The 23,536-nt window shown below is 32.4% G+C and overlaps 1 protein-coding gene across 1 annotated transcript in view; it reads left to right on the forward strand.

Moving 5' to 3' along the window:
- The window catches only part of LOC143052008 (uncharacterized), a 69,823-nt gene extending 47,132 nt beyond the window's left edge, over positions 1 to 22,691 (forward strand). The window contains exons 9-15 of the mRNA XM_076224981.1: positions 526 to 1,298; positions 1,964 to 1,994; positions 2,560 to 2,831; positions 5,245 to 5,272; positions 11,975 to 12,301; positions 13,452 to 13,751; positions 18,477 to 22,691. Of these exons, the coding sequence (XP_076081096.1) occupies positions 526 to 1,298; positions 1,964 to 1,994; positions 2,560 to 2,831; positions 5,245 to 5,272; positions 11,975 to 12,301; positions 13,452 to 13,751; positions 18,477 to 18,811 (2,066 nt within the window). The 3' untranslated portion in view covers positions 18,812 to 22,691. The remainder of the gene's footprint in view (positions 1 to 525; positions 1,299 to 1,963; positions 1,995 to 2,559; positions 2,832 to 5,244; positions 5,273 to 11,974; positions 12,302 to 13,451; positions 13,752 to 18,476) is intronic.
- Positions 22,692 to 23,536: the final 845 nt, after the last annotated feature.

Here is a 23,536-nt window from a genome sequence, read left to right on the forward strand (position 1 = left end):
CATTCAAAATATTTGTTTACTTCATGTACTTAGAATAAATAGTAACTGAGGAGTAAACTTTTTGTGCTAAAAGCTGGAAAATAAAAATATGAACGACAGTAATTGACTGACAAGATGTCATCATGGATGACTGCCATACATCATTCTTAGTGTTTCTTCTACAGAAAACATGTAGAAATCATGCAAACATTTGAAAACTAACAGTTTTCCCACAGCACATGCAAGCCTTGTTTCAGATTATTTTCTTCCAAATGGGAAATGATTCAACTTTGATCATCAAATCCTGATATGACTAAACAAAAAAATAATGTGTTCTGATATAAAAGACATTTAATCGAATTATTAGGATACATTCAGTATTTTTGTGATTTTACTTTTTGTTTTTAGGATAAATTGTTTTTTCCAGTGATGATCTAAATGAGTGATACCAATTGTTTTATCATGTAGCTTTTATAGACCGGTATTACCTCATACTATAAACTATATATTAAGTCTGATAACATATTCTTTATTTCATTTTTATAGATGTTGCATTTTGGCCCAAAGAAGATAAAACAAGGAAAACCTTCAAAAAGATGTCTGAAAATGGAATGATACAAAAAGTAGACCTCTACCAGATTTGGGAACAAGAAGAATTCCGTCAGATTTTACCATTTAAAGAGTACATATTTGATATGCTGATACATCTAGATATCGTATCCGAACAACGGAGATATGATACAAAAACAGGAAGCCGTCTACCAATAGAAAACTTCTTTGTACCCTGTATGCTTACACAAAGAAATAATACAGATTACTTGACACAAGAATGTACACCAGAGAGGACTCTAAGTTTGTCCTTTGTTTTCAAAGGAACCATCATACCTCCAGCCTTACCAAACCGTCTAATATGTGCATGTCTGAGTATGTGGACATTAAAAGAATACCAAGGACGGAAACTTATGTTTTCTGGGTTTGTTGGGTTATCATTTGATAAAGAGCATGATATTGTTGTCTGTGTAGAAGGCAACAAGATCTTACTGTACCTAGTCCACAAGCGCTCCAAGGGTTTGATAATACCTGATATAGCCACCAGTGTCCGGGATTGCTTGTTTGTTACTTTAGAAAGAATTTCCGAATTTTATCAGTCCTCCATCCATTGTAAAGCCAGCAACAAGTTACCCTTCCTCACCGAGTATTCCTGCTCGAAATTAAACTGTTTCACTTCAGAAAATAAGTTGGTCTCTGAGACTGAGGAATGTCTTTGTAAACACGGAGAAAACATTAAAAATAACTGGCGTACTTGGAACAAGAAAAAGGTATGTAAAACTTTTATAGGTACATCATTGAGATAAATTAAGAAAGGATTTCTAAGCCTGCGCATATGTGGCCAAGTTACCTTACTGGATAAGATAGTTACTTTATTTGCATTATATGTTAGACATTCAATCTTTCAACATTATGTAAGAAAAAAAGATATGGTATATGATTGTCAACGCGACAACTCCCCACCATAAACCAAATGACGTGAAATTCAGAAACCTTTAGGTCGCCGTAAGATCTTCAACAATGAGTAAAATATATGTTACATATCAATCATTTAAAGTCGTTACATAAAAATATTTATACATTCAGAGACAAATTTATATCTGTACAAACTTTTTATGTTGGCATGATAGTAAAGAGCAATAGACGAATGTATCAGACAGAGGGACAAAGGATGATAACTTTTCTATGACACTTCTTTGTTTAAACCTTGTTTTTTTTTGTAAGGTAGAGGAGTGGATTAACATTTATAATATTTACATGACTTGTAGTAACTATCAGCATTTGTCAATATTGTCTTTGTTTACTATGTGTGCTTTTGTCATTAGTTTCACACATTTTACAAAATGAAATGTTTTTTGTGGACCGACAAGCAAGTAGGTTGTTTACATGGAATTATACAAATACTGGAATTGTAGAGTTATTTTCTATTTTACAGGAACAAAAGCAGTGTGATGCTAAGTGTCAAGGTAAGTGTATCATTAATCTCTCTGCACTTCCATTTTATTGACCAGAGTTAACATTTAACTTATTAAAATATCCAATTTAATTCCAATCTCATGACATAAACCATGCTACTAATGTGCTTTAATTTTGTGCCGATTCAAACAATACAATGATATTTTACATATTACAGATTGAAACTTCTTTGGACAAGTAATGGATTTTAACCATCTGTGCTTATACAATTACAAAAAGATATATGTATTAGAAACTTTCAATTTAAAATATATGATTTGCAATTTTGGTTAAGATTGATTGCTGTAAATTACTAAAATATATCCTATATGTCTTATGAGTAAATTGTCTACGATTGCTGTCAACAGATAAAAATATGTGCTATATTTAAGATAATACATTTAGGTGTATTTTGTGAACATAGGTTCGAAGAAATTATAATTAGATTACTGCATATGTTGATAATATTGTGTACCCAATAACTTCCAATGTTGAATAGTTATCTCATCTTATCTCAGTATATTAACGTACTTTCTTTACAAATCATACATGTATGTGTTTTTAAATTCATTTAAGGTTTGAGTAAAGATGCATTATCTCAGATCCCAAGTAACACAGAGTTGCTTCGTCTGTCTAATCATTGTGAGGCACATATGCTACATGAATTGGCTCTCCATCTTGGAATGGAAGATATGGTATGGAGTGATATGGTAGAGAATTACCCAACAAATACACAGATGGTCAAATTTTTGACACTTATTCATTTGAAAGAGAATTATGAAATCAGTTTCGCAGAATTGGACAACGGATTGAGAGAAATGGAAGTAACAACACATAAATTATGTGTGGTAAGTAACTACTGCAATGGACTGATGTAATTGTATTTATCTTTTCATATATTTCTTTAATTGGCATATGGTGTGGTTTTATTGTGAACTTGTCTGTTTTGTAGTGTTCATCTGACCTTGACCTAAAATATCATCGGAAAGTACCAAGACTTAATAGAGACATATATGCAATATCATATTAAGTTAAAGATTCTAGTTTGTTTCGAAGTTGTGTATCTCAGAAACTATTATGATTATTACATAATACATCACACACAAGACAACGAGCTTTTTATTTAATTTGTCTTTGAGTATGGTACTTTTGTGATACTTTTCTACATTGATCTTTGATAAGGTTAAGCTTATATGGAATCAATCTTTGAGTAAAACTTTCAAATTACAGACTCACAACATGGTCAACATAAATGCAATCAAGATAAGTAAAGCAGGCGAGACAATTCAGTGTGTTGTACTATGCTTGGAAAGGATGAGATGGTTAAGTTTTTAAATGGACATTAGCTGTCAAATTTATGTTCAACAGTTTGACTCAAATTCTCATATTGGATTTAAATTTACAAAAACGTATATCCAAATTACAAAAACTGTATAATAAACAATTAACAATGCATAGACATAATAATATGTATTAGCTTTTCATGTATATTCTAGACTAATTGACCATTGAGATGACCTCTTAAGACTGCTGACGGTCATATGACCAGATATAAACATACGAATGTATGAACAACACAATTATGTATTTTGTAAAAAATATTTTCATCACTCCATGTTTACCTTACAACAAAAAAATGTTTTTATTTACCTGTATACGTAATTTAATTTGGCAGCTTTTTGTCCAAGGTTATTGTTGTCTTTCTGATATAGTTTTACATCTAACATTAATTTTATAATTTCATTGTGTTAAGATTAAAAATATTCGTTCAGTGTATGTTCACTTGTTTTTGTTAATATCTCTTTTGATTGGGTTAAGCCATTTCAACTGATATTTTATAGTGTGTCAATGTTGTGATGTTACACTATTGTTTCAGGTTAGGGTGAAGTTTGGCGCCTATTAAAATGTTTAAACCCGCTGCATTTATTTACACCTGTCCGAGTCAGAAACCTGATGTTCAGTGGTTGTCGTTTATTGATTTGTTTCATTTTTGTTTCTCGGTTCTCGTTTTTATATAGATTAGACCGTTGGTTTTCCTATTAGAGTGGTTTTACACTAGTCATTTTTAGGGCCCTTTATAGCTTGCTGTTCGGTGTCAGCCAAAGCTCCTGTTTGAAGGCCATAGTTTAACCTATAATGGCTTACTTTTACAAATTTGGATGGAGAGTTGTCTCTTTGGCCCACATACCACATCTTTTTATATCTATGTATAAACATAAATAGATATTGACCATGTGCAATTGGATTTTTGTTGGTCTGCTTGATTTCAAATTATAGGTTTAAAAAAAAAAATGTTATAAAATATTAACTGTATAAGAATGTTTTGTTATGGATCCAATCCAAATGGTTCACCCTTGTTTCATTTCCAATGTTTACAATTTTTAGGGGGCATTAATTTTTGCCTTTGTCCGTCTGTACTTACGTCCGTACGTCCCAAAATCGGTTTCTGTTCTCTTGAGTTTGCCTCAACCAAATGTTATTAAACTTATACACAATGCTTATTACCACAAAACACAAATCAAGGTTGAATTTTAGTGGCGTCACTTTAACCATTCTAGATTTATGCCCCTTTATAAAGGGAAAAAATGCTAATTTTTTAGTTTCTGTTATTTAACTTAAGCTTGTCTCAACCAAATATTATGAAACTTATACACAATGCTTATTACCACAAAATACAGATCAAGTTTACTTTGATAGCGTTGCTCTAACCGTTTTAGAGTTATGCCCCTTGATCAATGGAAAAATTACAAAATTTTAAGTTTCCGTTCTCTAACTTAAGTTTGCCTCAACCAAATGTTTTGAAACTTATACACAATGTTTTTTAAACTTAAGTTTGCCCAAACCAAACATTATGAAACCTTTACACAATACTTATTTCCATAAAACTCAGATAAAGTACACATTTGGGTAGCATCACTTTTATTGTTCTTTAGTTATGTCCCTTTATAATGTTGTATGCAAGCTGGGGCATCATATGTGTCCATGGGGACACATTCTCAACTTTTTTTTCGTTTTTTAAGCTGAACACGTCTAACACATGTGCAACCATTCAATTAGCAATTAGTTTAAAATATTGAATGTGGGAATTGATCATAGCTAATGCCCTTAACAATGAATGATTTGAACATTTCTTTTGAATCTGGTCTGAGCCCTTTACTTCTGTAATAAATGTATGAGCTTGTTTTCAGATAACATGGATCAATGATAGATTTAACTCACATCTTTGAAATGAATTGATGCTTACAATTATTATATTTTCAGGTACGTCGGAGAAAACAAGTGAAATCTGGTAAGTATTTTGATATCTAAAGGCCTTTATATGACATAATAAAAAAGAGTTTTGTCTTTATGTTCCGTATCAAATAAATTCTTAAGGTTATGCTAACCTTGGTACAATATATGATTAAGGGTAGATTATTTAACAATGTGTCATCTTGATTCCTTTTTACATAACTGTGCAACTTGGATTTTTTATATTTCATGGGATTGACCAGTAATCATAATGTTATTATCTTTAAAAAATAAAGGCAACAGTAGTATAACGCTGTTCAAAAGTCATACATTGATTGAGAGAAAACAAATCCGGGTTACAAACTAAACCGAGGGAATAACATCAACTATAACAGGAAAACAACAAAACAACAAAACACTAGAGTGCAACAAAAAACAAAAAAACAACTCAACATACACAGAAACGAGCTATTAGATCAGAACTGCCATATTCCTGACTTGGTACAGGACATTTATCATATTGTTATGTATCTAGTTTGATTACAAAGCAGTAGGCACATACCTTTCGAATTATTATTAATCCCTTTGGAGATGTTTGGCTGTTTGTTTAATAACAAAGCAGTATTAGAGCATTCTTTCAAAATTTAATCACTCTCTTTACAGATGTTTATTTTTCATGCGGGATTTGGTTTTAAAAATGAAAAGTCATGACTGCCTCCCTGAATTTATTCCAATTAGTATATTCCAACTTTTAGAGGGGCACTAAGTGCAATGATTACATGCCTTTTTTTGTAGTCCCCCTTTCATATCCTTATACTTTCATATAGCCGATGTGAGCAATTCTTACAGTTTGAGTCATTTGCCAGTCGGTCATCCAAAATCAGCAATATGTATTGGTTTTTTTTTTACCTCATCTTCAGAGTCTACTTTTACAGTTGACACAAAACAATGAGAACTTAAACTTCTTTTAAAAGTTTTACCTGTGGAAATTAACTACGATGAACTACATTTGCTACCATAACTTGTTGATGATATAGTGGTTAAATTCATGTCCAATTTGGAAAGTCATTAGATATGTAAGACCCGGGTGTGCATTTCATGGATCTGTAATATTTAAACATGTAAACAATGCAAAACATTCACTCCTTAGTTCATTGACTAATTACTTTGTCAGTCGTCCACTTTATCTGTGTCAATAGTTTATTGACCAATTACTTTGTCCGTTGTCTACTTTTATCTGTGTCAAAAGTTCATTGACTAATTACTTTGTCAGTCGTCTACTTTATCTGTGTCAATAGTTCATTGACTAATTACTTTGTCAGTCGTCTACTTTTATCTGTGTCAATAGCTCATTGACTAATTACTTTGTCCGTCGTCTACTTTATCGGTGTCAATAGTTTATTGACTAACTACTTTGTCCGTCGTCTACTTTATCTGTGTCAATAGTTCATTGACTAATTACTTTGTCAGTCGTCTACTTTATTTGTGTCAATAGTTTATTGACTAGTTACTTTGTCCGTCGTGTACTTTTATCTGTGTCAATAGTTCATTGACTAATTACTTTGTCAGTCGTCTACTTTTATCTGTGTCAATAGTTCATTGATTAATTACTTTGTCAGTCGTCTACTTTATCTGTGTCAATAATTTATTGACAAATTACTTTGTCAGTCGTCCACTTTATCTGTGTCAATAGTTCATTGACTAATTACTTTGTCAGTCGTCTATTTTATCTGTGTCCATAGTTCATTGACTAATTACTTTGTCCGTCGTCTACTTTGTCTGTGTCAATAGTTCATTGACTAATTACTTTGTCAGTCGTCTACTTTATCTGTGTCAATAGTTCATTGACTAATTATACCCCTGCTTTCAAAAAAGGGGGGTATACGGTTTTACCTCTGTCTGTCAGTCCGTCCCATGAAACTTTCGTCACATTTTTCTCAGGAACTATAATACAAGGATTTCTGAAATTTGGTTTCAGGATTTATATAAGTCAGCTATACCGTGTGATGCGTTTTTAGATTCATCACTCAACAACTTCCTGTTTACCGAACACTTGCATATTTTTACACTATTAATATTATCCACTTGCGGCAGGGGTATCATCAGTGAGCAGTAGCTCGCCGTTTCACTTGTTACTGGTGGCGTTAAACTATTTTATGAATCTTAAAATGTGAATTTCTCTCTTATGATTGGTAATATGATATATAGCTGGTTCCTTTGACAGTCGGACAGGATTCACCTGACATTTACCTCTATTCATAAATCAATGATCAAGGTTATGTTTACATGGTCAAGTTCGTATCTCAAATACTATACATGCTATAAGCAACAAGTCAACTACATTTGGTGAGTGGAAATAATGTAGCGTCTACACGTCTCACTGAACATAACCTCATTTTCATGATTCATTTAAATTGTCAATGCTATTTTTTATGATTAGGCATTTTTTCAGATACTATTATCAATACGTCAACTATATTTAGTGTATAAAATGATATCAACAATACAAATATCCGTCTGGCTTGAGTCATCTGACCCTGGCCTGATTTTAATGCTTCTATGATCAAGGATGAGTTTTCCTGGTGAAGTCAGTATCACAGATCCTATAAGTAATATGTCAACTATATTTGATGTATGAAGTGATTGTAAGGTGTACATGTCCCACTGGCAGGTGTCATCTGACATGGTCTCATTTTCATAATCCATTGGTCAATGCGTTGTGTGGATATTAGCTCTGTAACAATAGATCAGATGCATTTGGTCTATGGTATGGTTGTAAGGTGTAGATGTCCGACTGGCAGGTTTCCTCTGACCCTAATCCTATTTTCAGAATTATTGGTCAATGTTAAGTTTTGGTGGTTTGCTCCTTTTTCCTAATACTAGTATTAGGAAATGTATATGATGGATAATTGTCCGAGTGAATTGTCTACATTTCATTTTCGATTTTAACCAGGAAGTGAATGAAATGACACTTATACCGATCGATCTGTACTGCTCTCTTAAATGCTGGTCATGACCCTTCAAGAATTATCAAGTAGACCATTAAGAGAATTGTAATGAGAAAATAATTAAAATTTGGCAGTCAAATAAAGGGAATAAATATAAATATCCTGCCCTTTATTAATGATAAAATTGCATTGAAGTAATGGGGGAATTGAATCTAAATGCTTAATACAATAACATATTTGATGTTAAGTAACAGCTGGAAAATGGATGCAAAGTTTTACCCTTTAGTTCTCACAAGCTTAACCAATTTCTCTGACGTCAGTCTATGGTTCTTACAGTAGATTATTTTTCAAGAATCAAATAAACTCATCATAGATACCAGGACTAAATATAGTATAAACGCCAAACGCGCGTTTCGTCTACAAATGACTCATCAGTGACGCTTGAATCCCAAAAAGTAAAAAATGCCAAATAAAGTACGAAGTTGAAGAGCATTGAGGACCAAAATTTCTACAAGTTTTGCCAAATACAGCTAAGGTAATCTATGCCTGAGGTAGAAAAGCCTTAGTATTTCAAAAAATTAAAAAATTTGACACTGACCACTTGGTTAACTTAAGACATCTTATTTATAACTTTAAACTTTTAACTTTTTATCCTCAAAAACGAGTGGCATATGTAGAGTTCGAACTCGCGCATATTTTCTTCATAAACAGTAGAGTCTTCAGTCTATGCATGATACCACTATACCATGAGTGCTGATAAAAATTAATATTTAAATAACACTCTTAAAGCGCACAACTGTCAATACATGTCAATAAACTGTATTTCTATCTCAGAGATAATTCGCTTTTGTTATCTAATAAAATATATATACTATGTCTGGTTTTTTCCATGTTCTTTTCAAATATATTTAAATTGTTTTGGTTTTGGCATTTTTTTTAAGGAAGATTATGTTCTACATTTGAACGTACTTGAGTATAGCTATATACCAGATGGAAATATCTTAAGAGTTTATTCACGATGTCAGGTTTGAACATCGGTTGATTTTCAACATCGTTATAATGAACCGATGGGTCTTTATACGATTGTGGCTATTACACACTAGTTCCAAACACAAGAGAATCAAGGAATTGTAAATATTAGTACAATTCCTTGATAAAATAAATATCCATATGCCCATCACAGTTGTCCCTTTTATCGTACAAAGACTTTTTCTTTTCATCATGGCAAATGCTTACTTATGGTTTTAGTCTTATATTGATATCGTACTATCAATATTTTTTTCTTTGTTTGATTATAAATGGTCCAAATATACATCAAGTCAACATTGAACGGTCTCTTATTTGAATAGAGTGTGATATATAAGTTACCACCGTAAAACTACTACATTGACTGTAAAACCAGAAACAAAATCATCACCTTTAAATGAACATGAAGTATATAATACCTCTAAGATTAAAACAATATGTTTGTTGAGAAAAAAATTACAATGAAAAAAATTCAATTCGGGTACTAGGTTTGAACTTGGCACTGTTAATATCACAGTTATGTATTTCAGTACCATTGACTAGGCGATCACGGCTATGACCAGCTTGAATGTAAAAGTAAAAAAATTGACATAATTAAACATTGAACACATGTAGCATGAGCAATTCTGCTGGAGATTGAGAATGCGTACCACAGATAATACTAGTTTATTGACCGGTTCACGATGGATGCCAAATGTAATAACGTTAAAATAATCTAAACTTAATGAAAAGGAAACAGTTTAAACAAAACTCATGTATAATTGTTCAAAAAAGACCTTAAGCAATTATTTTATTTATTTCGGAAAGCATCATTAACTGGAGCATCATGAAATTGTAGTATTATGGCAACTACGTTAAATATATGTATTTAACTTAGTACCGTTAAATTGTAGGCAATCTTTAATCAGCTGTAAATCATTACAGATTGCTAAATACTATCTATACTATTAAACGAGAAGACCTCATTTTATGTGTCGCTTCTCTTCCTTCCACAACAGATCAATCGTCATGCCTCTGTGTCCTATAGGTAACATGCATAGTCGCATTTGTCATCCATTCTTATGATTATTCAGATTAAGTTATTTTGGGAGAAAAACGACAAAAAAGAAGTCCGGATATGATTCCGTCATCGGACTGACTTTTAGTCATAGATAAGACTTCTGGTTTGAAACATGCTCAATTACAACCAATCGTATGATAGATAACAAAAATGAAAAATAAATAAGCCAATCAGAGCGTTCTTCATATCATGGTGTTTAGATCGCAGGCACCACAACTATTATAGCTCCCTATAAAGGACAATTATTTCTCGCATTTATCTACATGTAAACTACGATTATACTACTTTAATATATAGAGACTATCTGTATTCTGTCTACTGTTTTCTTTGAAATGTTTACAATTTAAGATTTAATATACAAATTGCATAATATATTAAAATAAGTAAAACCTGTGACACAAGTACAACCAATCGAATGATGGATAACAAAAATGAAAAATAAATAAGCCATTCAGAGTGTTCTCCATATCATGGTGTTTAGATCGCAAGAATCACAACTATAATACATCCTTAGAGAGGACAAGAGGCGTCGGGTTCGGTGTTTTTAAGCTCGGTATTTGGGGATTGATCCTTACGGGATCCGGGAATATATTTTTCGATTTCGGGATTTCGGGATATGAATTTCTTTAAATTCTGCATCTCGGGATTTCATGGTTATAAGCCCGGGATTTCGGGATCAGGACCCCTCCGACCACCCTTCAAATTAGCCTTAGTCGGTCTTAGTCATTTATACATGATTCAGATCCTACCATTGGCATGTTAATAAGGCTCTAAAAAGAAAAAAAAGTACTGATGGATTGACCTAGAAGCATATTTTATTAAGACTAATAATGATCTATATAAAAGCAGTTACATTTATTTCATGTTTGAAACGGTGCAAATTTTTAATTTGATTTGACTTTTACCAAAAAGAAGCATTGTAATAAAGCAGAGGAATAATTGTGGTATGGGGCCAGACACACGAAAATAATTGAATTTAACAGAAAGGAAACAAATATCGGACTTTGGGAAAAGGGAGAGGGCTTTTGATACCTTTTATGAAATTCTCCATACATAATATCTTTTACAAAAAATCATCCTACAACAGTTCACAAGCTGTATATGCCCGCGATTTCGCGGGTGTGTTCTAGTATAATGTAAATTTCAAAGGTTTCTAAATTTTGGTAATTAATTTTTTTAAATATTCAAAAAAAAAAGATAAATACATTCTGTATATTTATATATGTTTTTTTGAATAAATCTTAAATACCAAAATCTATATAATTTAAATAATTTGTAATCATAAAACATTAAATGAAATATAAATAAACAAGTATAAAATCTGGTAATTAAAAGGTGAGCTAACAACCCATTTAAAAGAGGGACGAAAGATAACTTAAATATAGACATGAACCGTGTGGATATAATCATTTCCAGCTATTATAGAATAAAAAAGACAAAATACGAAATTGTTTTTATGAAATTCCGTTGCTTCATTGTCAAAAAATAATTGATAAAAGGTAGTGGATTCGGAAACGATAATCAATCAGACCAAAGTCGCTCGTCGATTATTGTTTACGAATCCACTACTTCTTATCAATACTCTACTTCATAAAACACATTTAACTGTCCAGGATAAACAATACTCCATTGTTTTATAAAGCATTCAGGGTAACACTGCAATTTGAGTCTTTAATTAGTTTTGACGAATTCTCTGTAGATATATTTTATTTCTTATTCCATATAGGTATTCCTGACGATATTTTAGACTGTTTTCCATCAGATGAAATTTTAGATAGATTAGCACCGCTGATTGGCAATATAGTCTTCCAACTAGGAATAGAACTGGGACTGTCTGTAGAAGAGATAGAGAGTGTTAAAGTGAAACGTGATCGTGATTTGCTGGCACAGAATAAGGAAGTTTTGTTTACATGGAGGAAAGACAGAACAGTGAAACCTACAATACGGGTTCTTGAGCAAGCATTTGTAAATATTGGTAAAGGATCAAAGGGTTTAAAGGAGGTTGTAAAGGATGTTGATCCCAATACACTTAAAGCAGTAGAAACTGCTACAGGTATAACTACTAATATGACAAGTCTAAGTAAATAAATAGCACACAATTTAAGTTATGTAATTAAAGAAAAAAAAACAAGGGAGTGCAATGGTTTTATTAAACTCTTGCATTCTGTTTGTTTGCCCTTCATTACGTCCATCTGCCTAGTCCTGCAAGCACTTTCATGTGTTCAATTAATATATGAAATTTATATCAAAGATTTATAACAGCAATTTCCCATACAAATTCGAAAATCAGTGCTATTTGTAAAATAGTAAAATATGCCCAGTGTTATAGAATACCTAATGGAATAAAACGTTATATGGAAAACTGCACCATTCACGCTCTGTAATTTACATTTCTTATCAGATTATTTTGTAAGTTATATCAAAAGGTTTATATTTTGAACGAGTTTTGAAAATCAGCACTCATCAATTATGTATACAGCTATTTCCTTTTGAAATGCTTAGACAGATAGGCTACCACTCAATGTTACTTAAGCAAAATGTTCATAATTATTTAAATTTGATAATTCATCTTTCAAGTATTGTTTCTTTTGGTATAACAAAATGACCAATCAACTAAAATGCATGTTCATTGCAATTGAAAAATTTAGGATAAGTGGAATACAGTTAATTATCATGTGAATGTCAATTATGCGATATCTTTTTTTATATATATATATAAATCTTCTTATTGTGAAATTTTGAATAACACTCAAATTGATTTAATCTTTGTATACGTTTCATTGCACTTTTTTTTATAAATGAATGATATTTTTTGGGGCAATAACATTTTATACACAACAACAATGTAAGCATTGACCTACCGAATTAGACTATTTACCGGATTTGTTATCACATAAGCAACACGACGGGTGCCACATGTGGAGCAGGATCTGCTTTTCCTTCCGGAGCACCTGAGATCATTCCTAGTTTTTGGTGGTGTTCGTGTTGTTTATTCTTTAGTTTTCTATGTTGTGTCATGTGTACTATTTTTTGTCCTTTTGTCTTTTTCATTTTTAGCCATGGCGTTGTCAGTTTGTTTTAGATTTATGAGTTTGACTGTCCCTTTGGTATCTTTCGTCCCTCTTTTAAAGCATTGTTTTACTTGCAGATCCACTATACACATTCATTTTTTTTGGTCAATAATCCAATTTGCTCATTTACAGATAGAATAAGAGAAAACGAAAACAGAATCAAACAGGACGTACAAATCAGCCAAATTTTAGACCATATGATGACACATCTGGTGATATCAGCAGACGACAGACGTGATATTGAACATTATCCTCGACAAGATGATCAGAACAAAGCATTGCTGGATATTGTGATTAAAAGGAGGGAACATGCTTACAGTGTGTTTGTTGATGGATTACGTAATTATGGATACGAAGATATCGCTAATGATTTGAAATGTGATACACAGGAAACAATTCCAAGTACAACATTAGTATCTGCTGAAAACGAAGGTATGGCTGCAGGCTTTATTGTAAACACAAGCAAAGAAGGTTTATACCACATCTTCTTTTTTATATAATAATACTTTGGTGCTACTGCATGTTTTTGTGACATTCAACACAGAGTGTATTTAATTATTATAATACCTTCTAGAAGTGCGACAGTTCCTCACAAGGTTTTTGATTAGTGTCTCGCCTTAACCGAGTCAAAACACGAGACATAGGTATGCAGTTTCCGGTGGCGGCGGCGTCAATACATTATTAGTTTGTGATAAGGTCTAGTTTAAGGTGAACAACAAGTGGTAGGTCAGTGATATTTGGTATGCAGTTGTATTAGCATTTGCACATCTCATTTCCATGGAGATTATTTGGCCCTGCCCCCTCAGTCATGGTCTATTGACTTTGAAACTTTTGCTTATTTTACATGTATTATTTTGTGATTAGGTCAGTTTATGGGGAACCATTAGTGGTAGGTCAATGTTATTTGGTATACTGTTGTATAAGCACTGGCATATCTCATTTCAATGGAGATTATTTGGCTCCTTCCCCTCAGTCATGGTCTATTGACTTTGAACATTTTGCTTAGTTTACATGAATTAGTTAGTGATTAAGTCAGTTCAAGGGGAACCATTAGTGGTAGGCTAGTGTTAAGAGGTATACAGTTGTATAATTATTAGCACATCTCATATCTATGGAGAATATTTGACCCTGCCCCTCAGTCATGGTCTATTGACATTGAAACTTTAGCTTATTTCACATGTATTAGTTTGTGATTAGATCAGTTTTAGATGAACTGTTAATGTTAAGATATTTGGTATGCAAATTATTGGCATTTGCAAGTATCCTTTCCATGGAGATTATATAGCCCCACCCACTAATCATGGCTCATTGACTTGAAACTTTTACAAAGTTTACAAGTTAATGTTTGTGTTTAGGTTGGTTTAAAGGGTATGACTTATAATAAGTTAATGATGTTTGGTATGCAGTTGTATTAGCCCTCGCACATCTCATTCCCATTTAAATTGCTTAGCCATGTACCTTCAGACATGGTTCATAGACTTTCAATATTTGCATACATGTGACAGAGTTGTCAAGTCACAACTGGAGATGTGAAAATTTTCAGCCCTGAAATGAGATGTGGCCAAGAAACATCCTCGAGTTTGAAAGACCAATCTGTTTATCGCTATTTTGTCTATGACGTCGTTAATTTTTATATTGACAACGACATTCGGCTCTTAGTTTCTGACGATAATTTTCTATCTCAGGCGAGTAGCATGATATGAAAAGTTATCACAAAAAAAGATCAAAGGAAAAATACACAAAATATTTTTAAACTTATATGTTAAAGTATTGCTATTTCAATTTCAACATTTGCATTATAAAAATTACAGAAAAGGTGAGACATATCTCTGAGATAACAGTTTATGTTTTGTTTTATATATTTTGAAACAATAGAATATCAAATATCAATGCATAATGAGAAATGATTTTTTCGTAAATATTATTCAACATTATGGTAAACACACCTTCACTACATCTAGATTTAAATTATATCTGTGTATTAGCAAACATATATCTGTTTCAACAACAAATATTAACTTTCGCACCATCTATGGATTATTACATTGGATACCAATGTGGGATAATTTAAGAAAATAATTTGTTAAAACTTTCAAGTGTCAAGCGCGTACAAAATCCAAAGTTTCTGTTACGCTCAGGCATTTCTAATATAAAATTAAAGCTGTGTCTCTTAATAGTCTCTATCCGTATTAACTCGTTCGCTAGATAAACTAATTAGTACATTATCCTTCAGTCACTAACAATAAAGGCATATCATTTAACACAAGAACAACTCTAACCTTTAAAGATTTGGTCTGCGGTGGAGAGTTGTCTCATTTGCAATCAGAGCCGTCTTATTGTTAAACTCTTTAAAGGAGAGTTTTACTGTTACAAATGTTTAAACTGTTTTGTTCGTGGTTCATATAGTTTAGTGAGGTAGTTCACAATCTCGTGGGGATCTATTTGGTCGTCAATATAATAATTAAGTTGACTGCAATGACGTATCAATGTCAAAGATGACCATGGATTTGTTCCAACTATTGTAAGCTTTAATTCCTTTTTCCACTTCTCTTCAACGATATCATAAATAAAACTTTTTACAAGATTTTGACATGACAAGTGGGTAAGAACGTATTCCTAATTGTATCAGATATCTTCCATTTTAAGTTCACCTGGCCCAGAGGTCCAAGTGAGCTTTCCTCATCACTTGGCGTCTGTCGTCCGTCATCGTTAACTTTTACAAAAATCTTCTCCTTTGACACTACTAGGCCAAATTAAACTAAACTTGGCCTAAATCATCCTTAGGGTATCTAGTTTACAAAATGTATGCAATGACCCCGCCAGCATGGCTAAAAAAAGAACATGGGAATAAAATGCAGTGTTTGGTTTATAGACATGTTTTTCTAATTATCTGCCTTAGTTTGTGACGCGACTCATAGGCGTCCTCGTAGTAGTAATCACCATTTCAACCGTGAAAATGTAAACAAGATATACATCTATTTCCCAGACTGCATATGATTACCATAAACACAAGAATGTAAAGCGTACTTAATTACAGAACAACTAATAAAGTAATTAGATAAGGAAAGGACAATAAAGTTATAAGTGTATTGCAGGCCAAATGTCGTGCCTTAAAATATAACTCACGGTATTTGATACGTTACACCAGGACATAATATATACAAATACTAATTACAGGTTTCATATCGATTATTATCATTTGATAATCATAATATTGATCATTATAACACATACCTATATTCAATAAATTGTCTTGCTGGGTCGAATGTGATATATCAGAAAAACCAGGTGCAATTTTATCAAACGCATAGACATTTCTGTGGTCAGACCTACAATGACTCATGTATACTGCTATAAACTGAGTCACGTTTTCGTATCACTTTTGTCTCCGCATTAATTAAGTTATTAGTACCCTACCGACGAGGTGTAAGGGGGGATTTAGGTTTTCACTCCGACCGTCTGTCTATCTGTCCGTCTGTCTGTCCTTCTGTCAGTGTGGCAAATCAGCTTTCCACACTTTTTTTCTTCGTTCTTGAAGATAGTGATTTGATAATTAGTATAAAGTTGTATGACAAATTATAGATCAAGTACAAATTTTGTTCTGGACTGACGATTTAATCAAGAGTTATGGACCACAACTCTGGACCATATCTAATGTTTGAGTACTAAGTTAAACCATATTTCTGTACAAAGGGAGATAACTCATTTTTTAAAAGACGTTCTTTGTTCAATTACTTGAAGAATTTTTTGGTATAACTATATTTTTGTTAATTTTCTTGAATACCATTATAGTTTGAGATATACTGTAAACAGCAAAAAATGTCAATTAAAGAAAGATCTACAAATAAGTTAACATGACCAATTGGAAATAGATATCTTATTGGAGTTATTGTCCTTTTAAGTTATTGTCTGCAATTTATTGGTAATTTTTGTAAATCTTTTCAAAAATATTCTGCTTTCAATTTAACTACTGGGTCAAAATAAACCCAACTTAGCATCAATCATTATTAGGTTATAAATATGATTTTAACGTTTTACATGATTTCCAAAACCATAGTAGATACAGGTGATCGACACAGGCTCTTGAGAGCCTCTAGTTTATTGAATTTAGTGAAAAGGGTGAATTATTGTTGACTGTTTTTGCTCTTTCATCTTTTTTTTGTCTCATCCTTTAAAGAAAAGCGTTTTTTTATCCTGAATGAAATGTGGGATAAAAACTTAACGTTGATACATTATTACATGTTATAAAAGTGAGATATCTATTGATTTGTGCGTTAAATAAGTTACTTAGAATAGACTTACACTTGTGCATACAAGTGGTTTCTGGCTGATATATACTACATATATCATGTACACATATGATTGCAAACTTATGTCTTTGCAATATAAATGTTCAAAATTCTTTTCTTCGGTTATAATGCAGTCATGGTACATTAAGGAGTTGTTAACCATAAATAATTAACCATACATTATATATATATGTGCATTGTATGGTTACCATCTCTCTTAAACATGTTAAATGGTATTCATAAATTGCCGTGTGTGTTTGCTAATTTCAATGCAGAAATATGAATATATGCAATATACATGATGTATGCAATTTGCAAATATATTTTATAAGACATTGCACATGTCTATCATTTGTTTACTTGTAATATTCAAAAAAAAAACTAATCCTGTTTTAAAAACAATGAAAACAACACGTTATTGATTTTATGTACCGTAACCCTTTTTTCGAGCTACCTTCATCAGGAACACTCAAAGCGGAATATTTGAAATACATGGATGAATAAAACCGAAATAGTTGAAGAGCTGTATACCTAAAAAGAACCTAAAAGAATAACCAATTCCGTCTAAGGCCAACTTTGCCTGAGGGAGTTGAAACCTAAGCTTCTTCATTATTTTAAAATTTATAAACAGACAATTTAAGGAAGTTTGTTATAAATCATGCCAGTACCGAAGTACTGACTATTGAGCTGATGAAATTCTCATGGACTGATAGTCCACTATCAGAGGTATCGACCCCGTGATGAAAAAATGAAAACAACATGCTATAAATTTTATGAGTTCGAATAATTTTTTTTATATTTTCCTTCCAGCTTTAGTCATGAAAGGTCAATATCACTTAGGGAAAAAAATCTTTTTTTTATTTTGTAGGCTTATCAGCTTGGAATTTTCCATCATATAAAGTTCGTTTACAAAAGAATTACCTCAAAGTTATCATTGATATACAACACGAGAATATAGTAGATCATCTAATAACAAGAGAGGTATTGTCAGTTGATGATGGGAAGAAGATAGAATCTGGTAAAACCCCACAGGAAAAGAACAGGAATTTAATGGACATGCTGTTGCGTAAAAATGAACAGGGATTTAATGAATTTCTCAAAGCCCTAAAGAAAGACTCTATTTATGCAGATCTAGCAGATCAAATAGAAAAGACATTAGTTACTAGCACAGATATGGCAACCCTTTATAAATGCTCGAAATGAAATAAATGTAATTCCTTTCAGAACAAAAACTTTACACAACAAGGAGCTATTGTCAATTCAATGTTCAATGATTTGGTCACTTAAACCATCAATGTAAATGAATAACAATATATTATTGATAACAATCTTTTATATTAAACATATGTCACGTGTGAGTGTCATGCTGGGCAAGGGAAAAGATAAAATATGTACTAATCCCTTTTACTAGTGTCTATTCATAAACACAAATCCCCTTTATGAGTGTTCGTCACTAAACAGATAGTACAATTATAAAACAGTCATTACATATTCTGTTCAAGAAAAAAAAAATTAATGTATCTTAATATAATTATTTGGAACCAGTAATTGGAAAGTTCATTTGCACTACTGTTTTTTCAAAGGTCAAAAAATCTGGCTGTGCGGCATATTTTCAACATTTATATGCCTCAAACTTCCAAGAATTTAAACCTACATGTATACTAAAATTATGTACTTCCTCTCACTTAACATTTGGTCCTTCTCAGAATTTAATTTGGCCGATATCCATGTGTATTCATACTGGTAAAGGTCCCAAGATGTGTCTCTTGGAGATGAAACATAGATATCATATCAGGGAACCAGTAGGTAAACAAAACATCTATCAATAGTATATATCCCAAAAGGGGCGTGGTTTGTGAAACAGCTGTATTTACAAAGTGCAACCTAAAGGAAATGTCATAACTTGATACAATATACTATATGTACTATGTTGATAAATTTTGAATAACCTACATAGCTGCAATTAGGTTATTATCAATTTCATTTCAGTCATAATTGTGTATGTCAATCTCTCAAAGCTGTTAAATGTTACCTTAAGAGTCAATTTAGGTCTATATTTTAAGCCTAATGAATAATAAAGTATGTTCATATGAAATAACTAATTCAGTGACAGAATCTTGTCCTAAGGATGTTTTTGTATTTTTGACATTAACTTGTTGTATATTGTGTTTATCAAACAGCTACTTTTATTTGTACATTTGTAAATAAAAATGCCTCTTCATAAATATAGTTTTGAACAAAAATGCAATGATATGCTCTTATTATGTAAATATAGTTGTTGCTAACATAACATGGTATTTCACGACGAATGTTTTTGACATAACGCATCTGTTCTGTCAAATGAAATTATCTTTCATCTATCAGAAAAAAAGGATAAACAAAGAATACAATGTCGTTCACCATGATAAGCCTGGAATTTTTTAAGAGGTTTTTTATGTTGTACATCTGTTTAATTTGAAATAGTCGAGTGTGAAAAATTTAAATTTCAATATTCATTGTCAGTTTTACAAAATTTAACCCCCTTTTCCTTTCATCGCCAATATCAAAATTTGTATACAAAAATAAGGAGATTTAATATGATTGCCAATTAAACAACTATCCAACAAAGTTCAAATAAAGTGGAGGTAAGCAATTATAGGCAACTGTACGGGCTTCAACAGTGAGAAAAACTCATACCTTAAAGTCGGCTATTAAAGGCCCAAACATGACAAATATAAAACAATTCAATTGAGGAAACTAACGGCCTAACTTATAACAAAATAATTTATGAAAAACAAGTATGACAGACTTATACCAACGACACCAACTGAACTACAGGTTCCTCTCTTGTGACAGGCACATACAGAATGTGGCGGGTTTAAACATATTTGTGAGCCCTCAACCCTCCCCTAACCTGGGACAGTGTTTCATAGTTATTTCATTTTCTTCCAATTATTCCTTTATTCCATTATTTACTATTTCTATTGATTTGATGTGAACATGTTTTATATATTCTATAATATTAAGTAGTGATTCGATTTTGTCAGATATAATTTTGTAACAATAATAATAGTCTGATTTCATGCTTTATAATTTTCTCCTTGTACTCAATCACTCCATACGTGTATAAAAAAATCCTAGTCTGATTTGTCATAACTTTGTCAACCTTTTTTAATGTGTATACATTTTGCCTTCAAACTGTTTGTATTATATTGTAATTAGCGCAACTGTTTTATTTTAAATACTTAGTGACTTTGTAATTTACAAATTAAATATGCTATGATACCGTGTTTGTTGTTGATGTGATTACTGAAGCGCTATTTGTGTTTTAGTTATATCTTCTACTTGTATATATGTTTATAAAACAGATCTACTACTTATACCCTTAACATGTACTTGTCCTTATTCTTTGTGCAATAAAATCAAAGCAGCATCAACACGGTGAGTCTGACAGTCCAACCATTCACAAAATCAGAACCGAGGTGAAAGATACCAAAGGCATATTCAAACTCATAAGCTGACATTGCCATCATTACCTGGGGGTGATCTCAGGTGCTCAGGATGGGTCGAACCCCACCATTAACTGGGAGTGATCTCAGGGGCTCAGGATGGGTCGAACCCCACCATTAACTGGGCGTGATCTCAGGTGCTCAGGACGGGATTAACCCCACCATTAACTGGGAGTGATCTCAGGTGCTCATGATGGGACGAACCCCACCAATAACTGGGCGTGATCTCGGGTGCTCAGGACGGGACGAACCCCACCATTAATTGGGAGTGATCTCAGGTGCTCAGGAATGGACGAATCCCACCATTAACTGGGAGTGATCTCAGGTGTTCAGGATGGGACGAACCCCACCATTAACGTGGAGTGATCTCAGGTGCTCAGGATGGGACGAGCCCCACCTGTAACTGGGAGTGGTCTCGGGTGCTCAGGATGGGACGAACCCCACCATTACCTGGGAGTGATCTCAAGTGCTCAGGATGGGACGCACCCCACCATTACCTGGGAGTGATATCAGGTGCTCAGGATGGGACGAACCCCACCATTACCTGGGAGTGGTGCTCAGGATAGGACGAACCCAATCATTAACTGGGAGTGATCTCAGGTGCTCAGGATGGGACGAACCCCACCATTAACTGGGGGTGATCTCAATCAAAATCATGTACTGCACCAAAACCTGTGTCTACTCTTTGGTGGAGTTGTAGGAGGCATGAAACTGAAAAAGTCACTTTAAGTTTCTTCGGTGGTGAAAAAAAAATAATCATATAATTTTGTTTCTATCATTGATCACTTAATCATTAAGACATCATACATGTCATAAAGGTATTTCAAAGGGATATAATAACTGTTTCATTAAAGGATTATCCTGTTAAATACCTAAGGGCTCTTTGAGGACAAACATAACTTGAGAAGATTTGATTGCAATAAAACATTTTGATAATAATTAGGTGAAATAACAACACAGACAGGACCCAAACCCCAGTTTAGTGTAAAAATGTTAATTGACATATTCAATCTTTCATTGAAATACATGCAAGGTGTATATAGAATTATGAAAGTTTCATCTTCATATTTTTCCATCCATCTATATAGTTTTCTTTAATATTTCTTTCATGGTTTTTCATAGACCACCAAACACCAACATATTCCCAATATTTCTTTATACTAATATCAGAAACCAAGATGAAGACTTGATGATTTTAACAATTTTAAACAATAAAGACTGAGCAACACGAACCCCACCATTACCTGGGAGTGCGATAAGACGTGTCACGGTACTTGTCAATCCCAAATTCATGTATTTGGTTTTGATGTTAGATATGTTATTCTCGTAGGATTTTGTCTGATGCTTGGTCCGTTTCTGTGTGTGTTAGTTACATTGTAGTGTTGTGTCGTTGTTCTCCTCTTATATTTATGCGTTTCCGTCAGTTTTAGTTTGTTACCCCGATTTTGTTTTTTGTCCATGGATTTATGAGTTTGAACAGCGGTATACTACTGTTGCCTTTATTTTTATTTCTTACCTTAATATGTCTTTTAACGTTTGATGTAATTTATTTAATACAGTAAATAACTGTGACAATAAATGTATTCAATACTTTCTTTTGTTTTTGTTAATATTTTATTTTTATTTTACAATATTCTTCAATTTCATGTATTTTACAAATTTGTAATGAAAAGTAATGTACAGTAATGGAGGCATTACACATTGATTTTTAACTAAAGTAATCATTACATTACATGCAACTGTAATGCAGAAAATGTGCATTACATCAAAAAAATGTAATATTACAATACATTACAATTACAAATTACCATTACCCTAGGCCTGCTGTTAACACATGTTACTTTTTCTTTCATTTATTTGCCGTACGATAATTTAAATTGTCTCTATTTTATCATACTTATATACCTCTTGACAAATAGTTCTTCTTCGGAAAGAATAAAAATATTGAAAAAGGTGTTATTTAGACAAACATTGAAAAAAGTAAAATCACAAAAATACTGAACTTAGAGGAAAATCAATTTGGAAATTCCGTAATCACAGGGCAAAATCAAATAACAAAACGCATCAAAAACTAATGGACAAGAACTGTCATATTCCTGACTTAGTACAGGCATTTTCAAATGTAGAAAATGGTTGATTAAACTTGGTTTGATAGCGCTAACCCTCTCACTTTGATGACAGTCTCACTAAATTCCGTTATATTTACTTTGATGCGATAACTAAACAGACCCAATAAATAAGATAGTGAAAATATGGGTATATCAGTCATCATCGTATCACAATTTTAAAAGGAACAATTTAGAGAATTAAACACGGACATGTTTAAGTAACAAAATATATCTAAATCTACTAGAAAATAAGATGACTAGCTTTTATTGAATAAAAGACATTCCAAACAATTAAAGGCAGTAGTATCAGCTCTCGAAATTGTGTCATTTTC

This window comes from Mytilus galloprovincialis, chromosome 11, assembly GCF_965363235.1.
Source record: "Mytilus galloprovincialis chromosome 11, xbMytGall1.hap1.1, whole genome shotgun sequence".
Taxonomy (NCBI): Eukaryota; Metazoa; Mollusca; class Bivalvia; order Mytilida; family Mytilidae; genus Mytilus; species Mytilus galloprovincialis.